The following is a 20,471-nucleotide window of genomic DNA, read 5'->3' as shown; positions in this document are numbered from 1 at the left end:
TAAGCATTTCCTGGATTGTTGTGTTCATTTCACCTAAAACTGAAGCTGTTCTGTGACTTCATGACCCCATTGCTTGAGATCATAGCTTCAATAAAAATGCTGTATATGTCATTATTAGAATCAAATTTCTTATTCAAACTTGTTCATTGTTGGGATTGTCAATCAGGGCAGACAAATTGCGGCAGAAACCTGTGACCAAATTTCACCAGTTGGTATATTTTCCAGATGGAGCAAAAACTAGAAAGCGAAAGGTCTGGCAGATTATTGCGGAATTGAGATATTTCCTGATTACGATACAGAGTAGAATAGCTAAAGAGACATCGCAGAAGCATGCAGATGCATTTACGATTGAAGAGTCGGCTCGAGAGGAGAATGATGACTATAAGACTGTGACGTGCCTATGCGGAGAATTGCAATCTTTGGTTTTAGAACATAGATCACTGACTCTGTGGTCCCCTCGCGCTAATCGAACAATGGACTTATCAACAAACGTTGCGATCCATGCCGTCGGTGCTATCTTGTCACCTGATAAAACCCTGTCAAAAACCGTTGAAATTTTGGAAGATCTGTGGATGAAATTTCAGCAAGATTGGCAGTACAGGGATGCTTTGAAGGGCGAGGAGAAAGAGATATTTGATTCTTATAGTCAAGCTATAGCCATCGAGCAGAAAGCTAGATTGGATACTAGTCGCCGCGACGCTGCGAATGGAATTTATAAAGTTTTTGTGACCCAGAAATTTCCAAGAATTTCAGGTCCAGCTTTTCTTTCGACAAGTAGGAAGTCAACGGGACTATTCAAGGTATGAGGCAGGCATTTTAAGTTTTTGTGTCAAATGTAACAGAAGTCAGCATTTTCATTATGCAGCAGAATTTTATTCATCAGTTATTCATCAGCAGTTTTGTATGTAAATGTGTCTGCGAGTATGTGTGTCATTGTTGATGAAGCAAATTTAGGTTTAATGGTATTGCTTATTTCATCCGTCCGTCCCTTTGAGATATCATAGTAGCAGAGGGAAAATACTTTAAGCAATCAGTGTCCTACATGCTATGCAGTATTCGCTGTTAAAAGACTTAATTTTCTTGGCTTCACTTTGATTTTAAGGATTGAATTGGTAGCATGCATGCGATCAAGATATGTAAAAATCGAATTGCGGAAAACATGATATATGTCATGGGTGGCCAACTTATGTATGATTGTAAACTTTTTCAATGATCAACGGAAGAAATGCCACAATGTACCTTGTCCTGACACTTGTACTGCAAACTAATTTATGTCTCCAGTTGATAAAACACACACGGAGCAATTTCAAGAAGAGTTCATTTTCCACTTTGAATATGAAGACTAGAAATCAATGGCTTTCAATTCCCTTTATAATTTCGCCAAACAAATCAATGAGATGATTGAGTTGAGACATAATGAGCAGCATAAATATGTTGAATCGAATCACGAATGGATGTATTCCGCACATTGCTTGATATTGTGTGACCTCAAACCCGGGAAACTGACCTACGCTCCTGTTGGCCGGCTTGCCCTTGATTAGATTTCTATGTTCTTTCGTACCTTACACTCAGAAAATACAAGCAATCGAATTGGAAAAGTACGACAACTGTTATCTCAAACTCCAAATAATTTTTTTTTATTGATGCCACCTAGTTCCTGCAACTTGAGGTCCGAAATTTGCTATGTAATAGCCACGATTGTCATATCGGCCACCCGTGATATATGCGAACAGGATTCATTCATGAACTATACACTTACCTCTTAATATTTGAATTGATCGATTTTTAGTCTGATTCTGTATCAAACTGTAATGATTGGTGTTTGGTATTCTGGACCGTATGTAGTGTGATCAATGTCCGACTTGACACTATCCAAAATGATTTGTGCGTTTGGATATAAGATTTTTGAAAGTGAACAATAACAAGTGTGATGTAAACTGAATGTCCAGTAACACTCACCCTACTACAATTGCGTCTTATTCGCCAGGAACTTGCACCTGATGAAATGAGACCTGGTAGCAGTGGCGGTAGAAATGGCCCGCCCGGTATGGATCTTGAAAACCTCGAGGAGTTTGCCCACACCCCAGCACCACAAGTAAGTACTCACACTACAGTGTATGAGGATGGAACACAACGCATGTTGGAGATAATTATACCTGTGTAGACACGGGTTGTGACAAAGTCACAAGGCTCCGAGTCACAAGTCAATCTCACTTTTATAATTTTGACTCGAGTCAAGTCGAGTTATTTTCAATTCACCACCGAGTCAAGTCCGAGTCCAATCATCGAGCAGGGGAGTCGTGGTATTATGACTCGAGTCCGAGTCATTGTGTTGACTGCTCAGTTTCCAGTCAAAGTTTTGGTAAAGCCACTTTTCTAACTCTGTTTGGTGATATCGAATGGTTTGCATTTATAATATACAAATTTTCCTCACTTTCAACAGTATCTGGTCGCATTTTCAAGTACCAATATCAATAGACGAAATCCCAATAGGGTGGTTACTTTACTATTCTTCGAAATTACAATGAAATGTCGGTCTCAAGTCATATGACTTGGTTCGAGTCATGCGTAATGACTCGAATCCAAGTCGATTCAATACACAGATTGACTCGAGTCAAATCGAGTCGTCAGAAATTCGTGACTCGAGTCATTACAACCCTGATAGACACCATTCTGTGGAAATATGACACATGACACGTTTCATATTACTGACTGTAAAATCGGCACCTCATGAATATCAGTTTCCAACTGCAAAGGCATATGTGTTCTTTGTAATGCAACTATACCGTCAGTGTGTAGTCCAACTGTTAGTATCGATGCCACGGCCAGTCTGTATACTAGTTTACTATTTGACATCACAGTACATAATTATGGAGTATATTTGTCTCGTAATATGAAACGACACTTGGGATTTGATCTTCCGCCATTTATCATACTTTTTGATCGGTTCTGTGTTAGTGCTTGTGTATACTGTAAACACTTCAACATTGTTCTTAGAGACGCGATAAAACCATCATCGTACTGTGATGCATAAATTGTTTGCAAGTCATGAGACTTTTGCTTCTCTTCTTTGAAAATACCCGGTTAATATCGGACATTATTCAATCCTTCGACGTTCAGGGATTCACTGTGAAATGTCGGATAACCAGGGATAAGCGAGGGGTGGACAAACACGCGTACCCCACGTACTACCTTCATTTTGAAAGGGAAGATGGACGAAAGGTATGCCACTCTTTTATTACTCGAGCAATATGGGGAATACCTTTCTTGTTCCACCGCCTGATTCAACAAAAGTCACGATGACAAAGTAAATGCCAGCATCACAGCGGATTATTGGAAATTGGAAATGACTTTAAATCATTTTTTCATGGGATCCTGTTTTCGCAGATATTTTTGCTCGCCGGAAGAAAGCGAAAAAGAAGCAAAACTTCAAACTATCTCATATCCATCGACGCGACTGACCTTTCCAGAGGCGGAGAATCATATATCGGTAAGTAGGCTGTAAAGTTTTATTACTTCTCTTTACACCTTTAGCTTATCAGCCGGCTGTGGCAGTCGTTGACTCTATTTTGCCAGCTATTCCACCGTTCGAACGGCTGCTTAAATGTGTATACCCTCCCTATCACGCATAGTAGCGAAGCGACGCAAGGTTATGAGATTCTCGAAGCTGAGATCCTTGCAGAACTTCTGATGTCGACATATCTAAGACTGCTTCAAAAAATCATGGTTTTTAATCGAATCTGTCACGTCAGAATGTTTACACATTTTCATCGTTACTGTTCATCACATACGTCGCTCGCGGACCCCATTCTGCGATATGTAGCAATTCTATTGTATGTCCAGTCCATTCATACCGATCTCACCATGTTTTGTAGTTTGGAGAAGTATAGGGAAAATGGCATGCGCATAATTGCAGCATACAGCAAAGCCACTGTTCATGTCATCACAAACCACATTTTTACTATTTCTGCACTGAAAAATGCATTTCTGGTCATAACAAGGCCATAAACAACCTTTTCCAAGCCTATATTTGAGCAAAGGTTTCTATTTCCCAGCGCGGTGTAATCTAGATTTGCGGCCATCATTTTTCAATAACAAAAGCTATCTGCCTCATACAATAATAGCAATATTTTCCTTTCCCTCATATGATCGAATTGCTGGAGCTAAACGACTATCTCAGTGGTCGGCAACTTGTGGCCGACGAACCAGTGCCTGTCCACGAGGAGTTTGTTACTGGTCCATGAAAAGTTTTTATAGGCTTTGCATGTTTGCAAGTAGAAACGTCCGAATTAAACGGAACGAGTACTGGTGATGGTGCTTTCGTTCCAATTCAAAATTATTTTATGTTGTTGAAAACCAATGATGGCAGTACCGCTACACAAGAGTTGAGGAACAGTCCGATATAACTTTTGTGCAGGCAAAGTCCGCTCGAACGTGATCGGTACAAAGTTTACTGTGTACGACCATGGGATAAAGTGGGGTAAACCGGGGGTCGCGGCTGATAGAAGTAACCTACGTGAGGAACTCGTCTCCATCTGTTACGAAACCAACGTGCTAGGATTCAAGGTCGGTCGATACTCTTCGCTGATACGTAGCAGCGGTATTAATAATCTTTTTCACTCTACAGGGTCCGAGGAAGATGACTATCGTCATCCCGGGAATGAACGTCGATCACGAGAGGGTTCAATTTAAGCCGTTGGATGTAAGGGATATACAGTATTGAATTATGGATGATCTAATATTGTCGACGTTATACAGTATTGATGATTCTATGATGGGCTGTCTGTACGGCGAGAAGTTTCCGAGTGAAATTAAGAATAGTAATGCACAAGAACTATGCATACGGTATCATTCAGTGACACAGAGAGCGCCACAGATTTAATAAATATAAATCCTTCGGTGTGATTGATTCTAGTTCCTGGCAAAGGATGAAATCATTGGTGGAAGCACCTTATTTAGTATGGAACTTTTAATTCTACATTTGGAGCTCAAAAGATTCTCCGAAGTATAAATCTACAAAAAGCGTAATGCCCATCCTGTCGAAAAGATTTTTCATTCCGCAAAAGATTACTTGAGGAATATTACGTTATACTTTGCATAAATTAATATCAAATTCGTGGTGCATCTTTTCCAGCTGAATATGAGATCTTAGTATGGGTTAAGGTGGTGGTGCTCGATATTGGGTTGTCTTTTCCAAAACTCATTCGCTTTTGGAACTCTTTGTTTCAGACGTTACTGAATTACTACACCTCATTGAGTGTTTCAAGTGCTTTGAAATCTGTCAATCATACTTCATAAGCCTTAAGACGGCTGCATTCCAGCTGATCTTCCCATTCTGTCGAGAAGTACATACGTTTCAACAAAGCCCTGTAATTCGTGATGGCTTTGTGGGAAGTGAAGGTCATTTTGCACTAATATCTTTTTGGTCAATTGGGAAATTCAAATACAGTACGTTCCAATCTACCAGGCATGTGTCTTGAGGTCTCATACAGTCTCCAAGTACGTCTTAGCTAGGCTTCATAACATTCATTTTTCACTTCCTCCATCGTTGTGCCGGTTGCTTCCTTGGGAATACTTGTGGTCCTCTAACGTGAAGCAAATCTGAGCAGTGTAATTTACGCACACCTGGCTCTGATTGTTCAATTGACCATTGCACTATGCTATTTTTTGCTCTGCAAGTGTCCAGGATACTAAAGCGGTCTATTTTTGTCAGGAAAGAGAAACCATAATTTCACGGTGGCAGAATAAAAACATGGACAATTTGATCGAACTCAGCAATAAGACGCCTGTTTGGAATGAAGGTAAGATTGTCACGTAGAAATGGTAGATGATTGTTTAGCCTTAGCTAGACAAGTAGCTGTCGGAATCCTGTCGATGGCGATATTCAAAGCATAGTTGCCAGTAGTTTCGTTTTGGACTATGAACCGCGTGAAATAGCCCATGTATTCATTTTCAAAGATTTCAGAAGCGGTGAGCTCCGAGTCCGACCAACTGCTGTACGACTCGAACTCAATTTTGAGCAAATCTTTTCGTAACTGATTAGTCCTGTGGGTTTCAAACCTTCCATTTTCTAGTTCCTCTTGAAGTAGTTTTTTCATATCTCGAAAATTACACCTTCTACGCGTACTTCAGTTGAATTTCACGGCGTTACTTCTACTTCCAATTGAGAAGTTATGCGACTACTTTTGCCATGTCTTTATTTCCCATAACGCCAGTGTCAGCCATATGACGAGACTCTGTGAAATTTGTATTCCAGAAACTCAATCGTACGTCCTCAACTTCCGAGGTCGGGTCACCCAAGCGTCCGTGAAAAACTTCCAAGTTGTTCACCAGAGCGACGGTAGGTAGACGCCACTTAATAATGCGCCGCATAATCCCAATATTCTTATCTCCCTTTCCAGTCGATTACATTGTGATGCAGTTCGGCCGCGTGGCAGACGACGTTTTCACGCTGGACTACAACTATCCCTTGTGCGCGCTGCAAGCGTTTGCGATCGCGCTCTCCAGCTTCGACGGGAAGCTGGCTTGCGAGTGATGGAATCACGCTTTCCGAGTGCCGGGGCTACCGGATTATTTTACTGTCACCTGCGGAAGATAATCGCTGATCTCATTTTCTTCAATTGTAGTATTATTTTCAATGTCTGTAGAACGCGTATTTCTCTCTCCCCAAGTTCAACGGAATCTGTCTGGTCCCGGGTTGGAAACGCGCTGCCGCGCAATGAAATCGCGCTTGTTGTCTGGATTAGCTATCGCGGGTTGTTATCTTCTCGTCTACCGACGGATATTGGAACTACCAGGGCTAATGTTGCCTGTAAAATTGGACTGTTTGGTGGATGGATGGTGGGACGTATCCTACCTATTTTCACTGCCGTCTCTGGTGAAGCGTGTCTGCGTGATCGGAATCAAATCAAATCCCGATTGTTGTGGACGGAGTTAAGTTTACACGTTAATTTTTGTGGGCGGATATGCTATGAATGATATGAATACGTACTGGCCGGTTGTGGGCGTCGGAGATTGATCCGGCCAACTGTTCTTAGGGATGGGTACAATGAATCCGAGTTCAGTATCAAGTATAATGATTTGGTTTTCTTGTATCCGTGAATGGGATAATTTGTAACTTTCCCCAAGTCGATATTATTGTTATGGCGTTTTAACATTTGATACTCGACTCGAAGGTTAATACTGGATTCGGAATCGAGTCACCAAAGCCATCGATTCTGTCCAGCTTTAACTGTTTCCCGAACGAGGATCTTGCAGGACTAAGTACTTTCAACATTGCCGTTACGCCGACTCAACACATCGATGCAAAAGTTAACATTTCTGTATTTTACTTCTTATTTTCCACGGTCTGTCTGTAACTCACTTTGCGGGACACTTAATTCCTATTTATTGCGACATACAGTATAGTAATATGAATTTTAGTCACATCGACAAACCTCTATATTATATGTTTCTCTTTTTATTTCCGCGTTGTGCGGCATGTCCGCAATTGGTGCCAGAACTTAGGCATTCGTTTCGTGTCTGTGGTACCGCATTTTGTAATTTAAGACTTCACGTGCGATATGACGAAATGCTGTCTAAATGGATTGCCGGGCAGGCTGCGGTCGACTGTTTAGCATCTGTGTGCTTATACAACATCCTTTTCCTAATAATTTCTTTTAAATGACCTGTATAGACTATTCAACACTGTTTTTGTTTGTTTTCCTACGTGGCCCATCTATTGTAATATATTCGAGCACTTGCATTTACCGGAGAATAGTGAAAGCCTACCAACGCAACAATGTTGTTTCTCTAGTATTATTAATATGCCCATCGTGCATGCCGTCGCACAACATGCTATGGTAACTCCCAAAGTAGAGGATGTTGTTTTCTCGCATAGCGATGGAGTATATAGGAAATATAAATGATATCTATCCCTCGTTAAGAATCAGTAGAATGCAATCTTTACTAAATGTTGATGTTATTTATGGTAGATTTCGCTCTAGAAATAAAGACCTACTGACTGTATTTTCTATGAGAATTGCGCAGAGAACGCCCTGGGAATGCATGAGTAAGAGATGTCGCAATGTCATGTATATTTTCTCGACGAAATTGTATCAGTGTGATATCGGTATCAGTGCAAAAATACTGAAAGTGCACATCGTCTGTGACGTGATCATTATTTAGCTGTATGCATGTTACAACAATTATGTATCCGTTGGCTATTGGAGAATGTGAATGGGGCTTGACTACATATCATCTCTAACGCCTGACATACTTGAAACTTAAGAAGATGGTATATTGCAAGTATTCTCGGGTACATGCGTGTTGTAATATGTATTCGTTGGTTGGTACGTCTGTATCGATGCGATTCAGTATCGTGTATTATATACGACCGAACTTTGCAATTGCGTGAGTCACTCATGTGCATTCGAAAGGTTTAGTTAGTAAGTAATAAATTACCAAAGGCAATGCAATGCACTGCAGGCAAGCGTTTTCTCCGTAGAAAAGGAGAATTCGGAAATTGGCAAGAGGCTATGAGCATACGCAGGTCCAAAACAGCGCAATGTCAGCACTGCCGTAAAGAAATCGCTGGTCTTGGGTCCGTAGGGTGTTCAACCCTACGTACAATTTCGGGCAGGTCGGCCATTTAACACTTTAGCTGCCAAGGCCTATTATGGAAATTGCCAGTAAACGCCAGCGAACAATGAATTTTCGACTAGTTGGATATTTGGCTGGAATCGGGCGTGCTGATAAGTGCAAACCTTGCGCAACTTATGAAAAAAAAATTTTTTTTCAACATCAAGGAATTATCAAAATAATTCAATTTTTTTGCTGCTCATTTTATGAAAAGCCACCTAGTGGTCAAACCAAAAAAAGGTTGACCTATTGTATGCAAATGTGATTTTTAAAAAATACTTCCGGCAACGAAAATGGGGGTTTATGACAACAAGCCTATTCAGTAGCCTCGGATACAGCCGTAATCCGGTGATAAAACCAATTCCGGACTTTACTGTACTCATTTCAAAAATATCCTAAATATAGGATCGCTGGCAGTTTATGGGATTGAGTAAAATCCTATATTTAGGATTGTTGGCAGTCAAAGTGTTAAGCCGTGTTCGATTGTTCGTGCCACACTCAGGGCAGAAACGGCACTCCCCCCCCCAGAACGTTGGTTGTGGGTCCCATAAGATCTTGGGCGTTCTCACTACTACTCGGACATTTCTTATGATCGATAGTTAGTGAGTATGACGCCTCAGCGCGAAAAAATTCTAAAATACATGATTTAATCGGTCTATAATATTGGGAGATCTCTCATCCTTTATTGATCACCAACAAGCTAAATTTCTTGCCCACATAATTCGGAAACCTAATGATAGTGTCGTGAATTCGATAACCTTTGAAGATGAAAGGAGAACCAAGAAAGGAAGACCGTCTGCAACGCTGATGAACAATGTCCTTAATCGGAACGATACCGACATCAGGACATTTTCGAAAGCAGCACTTTCACGCGAAATTTAATTTATATTTGAAATCTTTATTGCTGTGTCCCTTTTCGATGGATATTTCCATCACCTCGGTGATGGTGCTCTTAGTCTGAATGCAGACAGAGCTAGACCTATATATATATATATATATATATGCATTACATATTGCTATGATTTTTTTATCCTCTCTCAGTCCACGTAATCACATTTACCGGTACAGCTGAGTGAGGTTGTTGTTGATTTTGATGATATTCATGGTGTTTATACTTCATTAGGTATTTTACATAGGGATGGTGTGAACGTGAGGTTCACGTTCGCGTTCTGTGTGTGAACCTCGAAAATTTAGAGGTTCGCGTTCACAACAGAACCTTGGTAGGTTCTGCACTGTGAACCTTTTTCATATATTACAATTTTCACGTCATTATGAAATCTTTGCTTCGAATTTATTGCAGCACAACTGCAGGCCATTCTATGCACGGCGCTGACAGCATGAAAAATCAACACAAAACGAGCATGCACCTTGATAATCTCAAAATTTTTTCTTGTTTTGTTACAAAAGTTTGCTCGAAATATCCAGCTTTCCGTTTGTGAATATTTACTGACTCGCTGCTGTGAGCTTGACCCGCAGTCACACAACATCACGAGCGAAAGACACTACATGTAGTCAGCGAATGATGCTTATTCAACCAATCAATGAGATTGATATCCTTTTTTGATGTATCAAATGTAGCAGGCGTACGGGGTCGATCTTAATTTCATATGTTTACTGTATCTTCAAAACCAAATCCGTGCGATTGAGGTGTTGGCTACAGCTGTATAACTTGTGGGGTAGCCTAATATCGATAGCAAGTATAGAAACCTGTTTTCCACTCTGCTCAATATCAATGTTGCAATACTCAGACGCCGAATACATGGTCTGGCCAAGACCGTTAAGGCGTAAGCTTAAATTCCCTGGTAAGTCCTCGTGGAATTTGTGACAAAGCGATGGATGATTTTGATTTTATGGGAGTATTATATCATTTGATTGCCTCAGTTGATACATTTAGCGACGTTTAAAACGCCAATATGTACTTCAGCATTGTGACATTATGTGGCACGAGTCGTCGCTAGGTATCGCACATTAATATAGGCTATCACTTCATTGAAAGATAGGTTCGGAATTAGCAATATGACGTCACGTGACGTCATGAGGTTCGCGTTCACACAGAACCTTTCAGAAAGGTTCGCGTTCACACGAACCTGAACCTTTCAGAGGTTCACATCATCCCTTTTTTACACAAGATTGTCTTGGAAAATTTGGGCACGTATTAAATAATATTAATTACACATATTCGGACGGGCCCGATGGTATACACTACTTCGTCGCCTGTTGTTTCTTCGTGGCCTCCTGTCTGCTATAATAGTCAAAAGGTATTGAAATTGCCCAAACGTACCGAACAAATAGACGCACACGATTCCGAATTGTTATTTCTTCACTCTGCTGGATAGTATTCGTCCTGTGGGGTTCGGATTGCCAGGAGAGGAAGATTTGATGCCAGTCATTTAGGTGCCCACATGTACCATTAGACATATAAGAGAGAGAGAGATATGGGGTATTCTTCTTTTCGCCTGCACCATCGAGATAAGGGCAGTCTTTTTCAGCCAAGTTTTTTCTCAGCCAATCTTTTTGGCACACTTCTCGGAATCCCATGTTTGCTTGAACTTCACATGCCTTGCACTCATAGCGAAAATAGTGTGTATTGACACCCGACGGGCCGAAAAGGGTGGTACTCGAAAACCGAACCTCACTCAGAATTATATCGCGGCCATAAATCCTTCGTGCCTACGTGCATACCTTCCTATTCATGCAATCCGTACGTGCATCATCTGGATTAATATGTTTTACTCGGATTCATTTCTGTACATTATGCGTTTTTAAAAAATCTATTTTTTATTATTCTCATTTTTTTACAGGGGTGTCGATATTAAAATCAAGTAAACTAGTGACAATAAAGCGTGTGGAAACTACTTCATGTTATTTTACGAAATAATGTGCAGGGATAGTGTCCTGCGGAATTCTCGCGTTGCGGGATTCGCGTGCCCGTGGAATGTGTGCAGAGAATCAAGCCTAGGATGTTCCCAGAAATTCGGCACAACAACGGCTCCATCAAACGGATAGGGAATTGACTTCGGCGATAGCAAATAGAGGTGTTGAGTTGTGAATTCTATAGATTGCTGGATCGATCATGAAGTGAAAGTACTCTTTATTTCCGATGCCACCACAACCGAATTAGAAGTTTCATACTGTACGTCGACAACTGTTCCTGGCTTGTATTCAATATATATGTATCTCTGTATCAATAAAATTCAGCATTTATGAGATGCCGTTTCATACTTGCAAAGAAGCGCTGTCCTACCTCCTACCTCTGGAATGTTATAGTTCCTGGTGACAAGGAAGGCCAAAAATAGGCTTTATATGCAAGGGTATATTAGTTTGACTTAATCAGCGGGCACTTAATTCCAATTTCGTGGTGAAAGATATCGCATAAAATATTGAAGTTTGCAGGCATATACTTGTTTGAGGTCAAGGGCAATTTGTAGCATCATTTTCCGACAGGATATAGTTGTTCGGTAATCAGCCTGTTTGTCAGAGGCTTTGAGGCCTAACGAGTTCATCGTTAGCTTGGTAAGGCAATAGATACATACGAAATGCACTACGATGTAAATTTTGCTTACTGATTGGTTGTTAATGGTATAGTTTGCACTAAATTATTTTCAAATGACCCGCCATATGAGTAGCTTGGATCGGTTCGCTTCCGTACATAAGTGGCGATGATACAACGACCTAGCTGTCATTAAAATTTAGTTATTATGCGCCGCATGGTAATAAGGTGTGCAGTTTGCGATGTATGACGTCATCAGATATTGTTCAATTGTTTAGTGAATATTCCCGCACATGGCGTATGTCAGGGGCGGGCAACTTCTCCAGTCGGCGGGCCGGATATAGGAAAGCTAAGTTCTTGGCGGGCCGGATTCCTGAATCGATACATTATTCGACCATTTGTCCACATATACAAGGAATAAATCGTACTTAATGAAGGTATTTTAAAGACAGCAATGTCAGTTCAAAGCCATTTCTCGCCGATAATGAGGAAGACAATGTGGATTTGAGAATAGCATTGCCATACATGCACCGCCATGTCTGCTTCTCTCTGATCAATCAACACGCGGTGCAATCCTTAATTAAGATTTCAAGCCGTTCGATAAGCCCGGTACCCCAAATTTACCAAGATATCAATTCATTAGGGTTGAGTAGGTGACGAGATAACGTCGTTGTTCAACTGTGTCGACTAATTGTAATCTCGATATTGAATTCATGCGCCCCGCGTCCTCTACCGAAATTTGAAAAGTGGCCCGCGACTCGTTTTGAGTTGGCGACCCCTGGCATGAGCGGTGTCTTGCAAAAACCTAGAAGTGTGCCGCGCTACAAGTCGGCGGTTACGGAATCGAAAATAAGAAATATCAGCTTGGTGTAAATGACCATTGTAGTCGACAAACACCATGATTACCACAAACGACATTAGGGTTGAGTACATCGTAAATGCCGATAAAGCAAGTCTTCTTGCTTCGACGAAGTTACGCATAAGTTCCACTCTCTCACGCTGCGCAGTGCGCATACACGTATATAATAACATACAATCATTAAAATTTGACCTAGTAAGCAAGTAGTGGGGAATCTCGGCAGACTGGGGCCGCGGGTCACATTATCATGTAAGACGGAAAACTGTCCGCGGGCCGGACAAAATCCCTTCGCGGGCCGGATCCGGCCCGCGGGTCGTATGTTGCCCGCCCCTGGCGTAGGTGAAACCACGATGCATAATTGTAATGACTCGAGACATGACTCAACTTCAGTTAATTTGTATTTTGATTGACTCGACTTGTACTCTAATTGTATGGTTATGGCTCATACCGTCACGCATGAATGTTCGTTCATGCTGACGAAGACTTTTGTGTCAACTCACTGGAGTTGAAGGTAGTGACAAGTGCACGTTTCGGTTAATCGTTTCGTTCATTTATTTACAGCTTAATCATTCATTTGAGTATATAACTTACTTATAAATGCATAATTGCACACTAATCACTGTGCATGACTCGATCTGGCCGGATTGTGAATGCCGTGGTGGTACATCACGTGCAGTGTCTACGCAATTGGGGAGAGGGGGTTGAGTTACAAAAGCGAAACCCGTTATTTCCAATGTCGATTTTATCTTCAATATTTATTGAGCGCGAGGTTCCGCAAGGCAAATAACTATATTATAGACTGATGGACATTGTTACCTCGTAACATCTCATTCACAACTTACAACCTCTTAGTCCTGCCTGAGCTATTAACCGCCGAGCCGAGTTTGTGATATCGTGTGATAGATTCCTTCAATTTTTACCCGTGTAGTAATAACTATAAATTATGATCCGACGTACCATAAGGTAATTACAGACCGTGGCGCACCAGTCCCTTATAGGAGATAAGCGCCACTACTACTTTTTACAATACTAATAATAATATGAGTGGCGGACAGTTGCATAGGCACTGTAGCAATTTTATGTATGCTTGAACGATACAACGCCATTTTGCAATCAGAATTTACTCTCTTCTCTATTCGTAACTCGATTCAGAATAAATAGCGCCTCAATCTGTTCTTCAATCATCGGGCAAAATTCAACGATTTGAATCATGCCTCGTACCTCGAAAATACGACTTGGCAATAAAAATAGAGTGACTCGATTTGACTCGAGTCAAAATGCGCAATGACTCCATATGACCTGTGATTTGTATCCAACACTGGTATATCGGCACAAAGTCCACTACAAACAATGTGATGAATAAAGTTTTCAAATTATTCAAATTATATTCACAGAGCGCTACAGTTGTCCAATGAAATGGTGCCGACCACGACTATAACAATATTGTTTAACGCAAGCGATAAAAATGTGTACATATATATACGCTTAATCTATAATATATTTTCAAAATTACAACAAAATTTCGCGAATAATATTCTTCATCATCTCCATCACAGCTTTATTATAGCTACATTCCAAGTAATGATTTCCTTCCTTTTCCTCGGCAGAAGTGCATCAAGCAAATACGACAAACTGAAAATGAATGAACGTGATATTTGTGTTGAAATGTAAACCCACACCCTATTACGATTGTCGCATTTATCACAATGTGGATACCTCAGCCTACTAATCTAATTTTGTCCTGCATTTGTGGAACTGCAATTCGTTGAAGTATCTAATACAATCGCTTTCATTCGCAGCTTTTGAAGATGTCACAAACGATACGATCAATAAAAGCATATGAACGTTTAGTCGTTTTATACCTGTTTTGATATCCCAATCAATATATTACTATTGATATCAATAGGGTTATATAATGACATCACCGTATATAGTCCGACTCGCACATGATGAGTACATACTTAGAATTCACAGATACAAATATAACGTATAAGTGCGAATCAGACGCTTACGGATACTCGAATTATTATTTCCCGTTGTATTTAGCTTAATATTGGCGACAGGGACTCGCGGTCAAGGGAGTTTAGGGAGGCAGTGCCTGTCTTCAAGAAAAGCAAACAAAAATTGTGAAAACCGTCAATACTGGTATTTTTCTACTGACGGCCAGGAATGACTAATTCTGATCATTTTTCACCCAATATTACGTATTCAGACACCCGTGATAGCGCAATTCATCATAAACAGCTCGAAATTTACAATAACTGGCATTAATCGAACGCTATCGTCGCACTGATTCCGATAATCCGAAATTAGTAATATCACGGCACGATAACCCCTCAGAGTCGCCAGGGAATATGAAATTCGTCTTAGCTGCGTGCAACGGCAGGGCAATGAAACAATACATATGGTGGGGCACAAATTAATCTGTCTCACCGAACGTTGGCCTAATAATCCAACAGTCGCAGCGCGGTGAGACAATGCGCTATCGGCTGTCTACTCCGAGAACCGAGGTTTTAGTACGAGTTATGTTGTGACGACCATTGTGTAGTGCAGAGCAAATATCCTATGCAACTGATGTAGCTATTATGTATTTTCCATACGTTCCTTCAATTTTGGTTACGTATATAGTACCTTCTCACGTAGCCAGCCTGTGACGACCTAGAATTGCTATTGTGTTACCAAACAAGGCAATGATTGAATAGGCTACCTGTTTGGTTTATATCTTTGTAAATGTGATTCTAAAGGAGTCAGTGTCTAACTAACCACGAACTTGACCGCACGTCACTGATTTACGATACATTGTACTTACATTTGCGAATCCTTCTTACTCTTGAAAATCCGACGCAGTCGCGATAAGTTGACACCGCGGGGCAGTACATTGACCTGCACTTCTCTGAAAGTACTTGAAACAATCGCGCCACTGGAAACAGTACATCGAAATCATTTCCTTTGCCCCGAATTTTCATCAATCGCAACAATAAAGCCTAACGTCTAAAAGACGTGCTATTTTAGGGCAAGTTTTTGTTGCAGTCAAATCCGTGGAAAGTTGCACTTATTTTGCACAAAAGTTGCTGTAAAAATTTGCATTTAATTTTCACAAAAATTGCACTAAAAAGATACATCTATGGACAAGTTTCTTTAAATTATTATGGTACGAGATATTCGAATTGTTCCGCATCCATGGCACTGCCGAAAAACTAAGCGACTTCAACAAAATCAATAGCCTGAAAAAATTGACCCAGTGAAAATATAATTTTCGGCGGTCTAGCCTGAATGTACGTCAAATAAGAAAGGACCTCAAATTTAAACGACAGTGAAATAATCAAGCGATCTATTTACATATAGTGCCAGTAAGTAATATTTCCAGTAAAAAGTTGGTTGCATAAAAAATTGCAAAAAGTTGCACGAAAAATCGAAAACAGTTGCAAAAGGTTGCATGAAGAAATGAAGAAAAGATGCAAAAAGTTGCAATATAAGATTCCTCCAAACAACTTAAAACACCATACTACATAACTTCTCAGAATTTAGGAAGCTGCCAGAAGTTGTAAAAAAGGTCGCAAAAGTTGCAAAAACGTGCCCTAGTTATTATCAGCACGTAAAACAATTATGAAAACGTCGGAAATAAATTTTAAAAATGGTATAATGCCATTGTAAATGACCATTTGACCATATCCCGAAATGAGCAAACTGTCAGTATGCAACCGCTACAAGTGAACCATTTCATATACTATCGGCGGCAATATAATTTTACTTCAGCTCATGAGTTGATGCATGTATGGATTTACGATTTTTGAATTCGCACGCGTATTCAGTGCTGATCTGACTCGTCTCAGTTTAATGGTAGTAGGTTTAGTAGGGTCATTGAAAATTCAGTATTTCCAGGAGTTCCTTGTAAAATCGTTGCTAGCGTAGTCATTTTTAGAGCTATAAGCAATACTTAAGTAGTATAATTTTGCATTTTCGCGAGGTTCGAGGATATGCATGGTCTGATGAAGCGGTCGGCAGCTGGCGAGACGCATGTGGTCCGTCAATATAGGGTTATTGAAAAAGAACTTTTTTTTCGGATCCCGGGGAGTCACTCATTGAATTGTTAGGTTGCCTAAAGAAACGCTGCACACCAAATGTTGCTCAATTGCAACCAGTATTCGCCGACGCAGAACCAATTGAAATTTTTGAATTTATTATCAAAAATAAAATAATAATTCAATATTTACTGTCAACTCCATGAAATTGTTGAGCTATCTACTAAAGCGATGCGAAACAAATCTGACGCAAATTCAACGCGTAGAAGCGAAGTTATTTGAGTTTTTTGTTCAAAATTCTGGAATTTTCAACCGTCAATGCCATTTTTGCAAATCCAAAATTTTCAACTGCAAAAACTTTGCTTTTGCCGGTTGGAATGAAGCAAAAATTGTTATACATCGTTCTTCTAGGCCACTAAACAATTATATGGGGTTGACTAGTTGGAATTGAGCCAAATCTGGTGTGCAGCGTTTTTTAGGCAACTCAACAATTTTATAAGTGAATCCACAGAATCCGGAAAAAAATTATTCTGCGGCCTGCTGCTGATTTGTGATTTCAGAACAAAACACGTGATCATGTATATTTAAATGCTGAGATTAATTTCCTTTTCGCAACGTTGAATGAAACCAAAATCACAATAATTTCATCTCATACACTCATTACCATGACTGACAATGAGCATATCGACCGTTTTGCATCAAGTGGAAGAGTCATATTCAGTCCCTAGAAACTAAATTATCACCGAAGTGCGGCCTGTTCTACAGCCTTGGGCGCTTCATGCCAGCATGGGTTCTTCTGATACTCTTTAAATCCTTAATCCAATCGAAGTTACATTATGGCATCCTCTGTTGGGGGGCTGCCAGTAAAACTGCACTCAAGCCACTGCAGAAACTACAGCATAAAGTACTCCGAATCATAGCTAGGGCCCCAAAGGGGCCTGGCTGCCCATCCAATAAGTCGCTGCTGAAGAGATTCGGCGTCCTAAACATAGAAGATATGCGGAAACTAGAAATCGCCAAGTTTATGTATCAGTTTCACTGCGGTCGTTGCCCCGAATACTTCAATGACTTCTTTACCTCTGAATCAAAAGCGCACAAGTACAACACACGCGGGTCCACGTCGTCCAAATATCATATGATCGACCGAAAAGATCATCGCTCTATCAAATATGCCGGACCTGATGTGTGGAACAGTATACCGCCAGCCATCCGACAGTCGACGAGCATGTCCACATTCAAGTCGAAATACAAGCAATTACTACTAAATAAATACAGTCCATCCTCAAGATTACCGGACCACGACTGACCTATCGATCTCGCTTCCCATGACATGCCGCCCTATTTCTCGTCGCTTTCTTTTTCTATACTATCTTCTATACTTTCATTCAGTGTGCATGCCTCCTCTTTACATCGCCTAGGCCAAGGTGGGTGTCAGATTCCATAGACTACTCCTTGTCGCTTCGACATCTTCCTGTCTTTTCATTGTATCACATTTTTTGTGGTGTATTGAACTGATAAAATTGCTAATAAACCAATGATGATGACGCGAGACACGTGGTCCAGTTCGTACAATGGATTCCATCATTTCAAAGAAATATATTCTCGCATTCATTCCAGTCGTGACTTGAACCGCAAACACTCACTTTTGTTTCTGGAGTAATTCCTTCTCGACATTCCAAAGTTGGTAGAGGTGACTACCAGCAAAGTCACCATAAACATGACTGACAATTTCATCATACTCTTTGCTTGGTCGAGTGGACAAAAATACAATTTTAGTTTCTGGGTAGACCCTGCCGTTAATATCATGAAATATCAAGTTAAGAAATCTCAACGGTATATCGTTGTATTGGTTTACTGTAGCAGTATGTTTGTTGTTTGTGGTATTCATGGTGTTTGTCGACTACTATATGGTCACTTACCCAGGCCAATCATCTTCATTTTTGTTCGGCAGCTGCTGACTTGTAGCACGGTCCCCTTCTAAGCTTCTATAAGGCACCGCTTACACGCATGAAATGGCGAGATAAACCTCAAACATTTAGGTAAGAATTCTGAAGTCGATCCTTTCGGACTCGAATCCGCAACTCGTTGGTGATGCAGCTGTGGATTATACCACTGCGCTCTACTGTAGTGAATTCTAAATGCGTACGAAATCGATCATTCTGTGCAACGTTTATTTGAGATAATCGTTGAGAGGATGAATGAGTGGCGCGCTAAGTGTCTTATTTATACATCACAATCCTCTAAACTAGGGGTACTTAAACTGGGCTCCACGGACCCCTTATACGGGGAATTTATCTCCGCAGTTTCTAAATATCATTCGCACAATTCCCAACTAAGCTTTGGAGGTTTATCTAGACTTCTCGCCATCTCATCCGCAGAAGCGGTGTCTTAAAAAGCCTTGAAGGGGCCGTGCTACCAATATACAGAAACAGAACCAAAATAAAAAACATAGGCCTGGCGTAAAGGACCATTGAAGTTTAGAAACACCATGATTACACAAACAACAACAATCATTCACACGCACACTCTTCCCGCAGCGATATGAGTTCCGATATTATGTCTTCGTACAACTACCATGTGTTCAGCCGGGGCCCCGGTTCAGCACAAACCACACGAAAACAAGTTGCTCTATCACGTAGTATGCCAGACCTTAACCGTGGAACAGTATCTCGGCGACTATCCGACAATAGTCGAACTTGTCCCCTTTCAAGTCGATATACAAGCACTTTTTACTGAGTAAATATATACTGTACTACAACGTTCGAGATTACCGGACCATGATCAGAGTCATCTGACATATCGATTTCGCCTATATACCGACAGTCCAACACATGTCATCTCATTTTCATCGCTTGTCCTTTTGATGTTATTATTAATGTTTTACTTTTCATTCAGTGTGCAGTGTGCACTGTGCATTAGTGCGAAGCATGGACCTGAGCCGGATTGGATATCCGGCCGGATTTTCTCAATTTTGGCCGGAGCAGTATCGGAGATCAGTACATTTTCTGATACGGCCGGAGCCGGATCAGTACTTTTTAGATACGGCCAGAATCTTTATGGATAAGCATGACTTCTGTAAGGAAATAACTACCAATCAACCACACGCAAGTAACCGCCAAGCCAGTGCGAAAATAAACGAGCCATATTTATAGATTCACGGAACCAGCGTACGGTGTAGGGCCGGATTTCCGGCCGGAGCCGGATCAGTACTTTTTCCCGATACGGCCGGAGTCGGACCAGAGAATTGAAAAAAAAAACTTGACTAAAGCATCCCAACTGCGTTCTCAAGCTATTCTAGGGATATGCCTTTCTTTCGTAATTGAGAATACGGTTATACTCAATTCTGCTAATGATGCGTATTTTGTCATATTTGTTATGTACGGGTGAGGGTTGCCCAGAAATCTAGTGACACTAAATCGGGTGAAGTTCAATTTCAAGTTGTATAAATCTGCCACAAAACTCTCTACTCAATGTAAATTTA

General features: G+C 40.7%; 2 protein-coding genes across 6 annotated transcripts in view; one reads left to right on the top strand and one right to left on the bottom strand.

Moving 5' to 3' along the window:
• The window catches only part of LOC145445189 (tubby-related protein 3-like), a 28,380-nt gene extending 19,993 nt beyond the window's left edge, over positions 1-8,387 (top strand). For 2 of the 4 annotated variants that reach the window (XM_080323345.1, XM_080323344.1), the window contains exons 9-17: positions 226-800; positions 1,988-2,095; positions 3,121-3,222; positions 3,388-3,490; positions 4,418-4,566; positions 4,628-4,702; positions 5,714-5,801; positions 6,257-6,340; positions 6,402-8,387. In XM_080323345.1, coding sequence (XP_080179471.1) covers positions 226-800; positions 1,988-2,095; positions 3,121-3,222; positions 3,388-3,490; positions 4,418-4,566; positions 4,628-4,702; positions 5,714-5,801; positions 6,257-6,340; positions 6,402-6,535 — 1,418 coding nt within the window. In that variant the 3' untranslated portion in view covers positions 6,536-8,387. The remainder of the gene's footprint in view (positions 1-225; positions 801-1,987; positions 2,096-3,120; positions 3,223-3,387; positions 3,491-4,417; positions 4,567-4,627; positions 4,703-5,713; positions 5,802-6,256; positions 6,341-6,401) is intronic. The other 2 variants (XM_080323346.1, XM_080323347.1) reach the window with 1 other exon arrangement.
• A 5,941-nt stretch (positions 8,388-14,328) lies between these two features.
• LOC145445239 (uncharacterized) lies at positions 14,329-19,480 on the bottom strand. Of its 2 annotated transcripts, none has more exons than XM_080323403.1 (3): positions 18,910-19,480; positions 15,778-15,888; positions 14,329-14,600 (listed from the first exon to the last, which is right to left on the bottom strand). In XM_080323403.1, the coding sequence occupies exons 1-3, from the start codon at positions 18,926-18,928 to the stop codon at positions 14,536-14,538; spliced, it is 195 nt and encodes a 64-aa protein (XP_080179529.1). In that variant the 5' UTR covers positions 18,929-19,480; the 3' UTR covers positions 14,329-14,535. The 2 variants fall into 2 exon arrangements, with proteins under 2 accessions (XP_080179529.1, XP_080179528.1); XM_080323402.1 differs by lacking the exon at positions 18,910-19,480 and adding an exon at positions 18,634-18,903.
• Between the last annotated feature and the right edge of the window lie 991 nt (positions 19,481-20,471).

Source organism: Botryllus schlosseri, chromosome 8 (assembly GCF_051294905.1).
Source record: "Botryllus schlosseri isolate E-star chromosome 8, Bs_hap1, whole genome shotgun sequence".
Lineage (NCBI taxonomy): Eukaryota > Metazoa > Chordata > Ascidiacea > Stolidobranchia > Styelidae > Botryllus > Botryllus schlosseri.
This window is presented reverse-complemented; position numbering and strand designations above follow the sequence as displayed.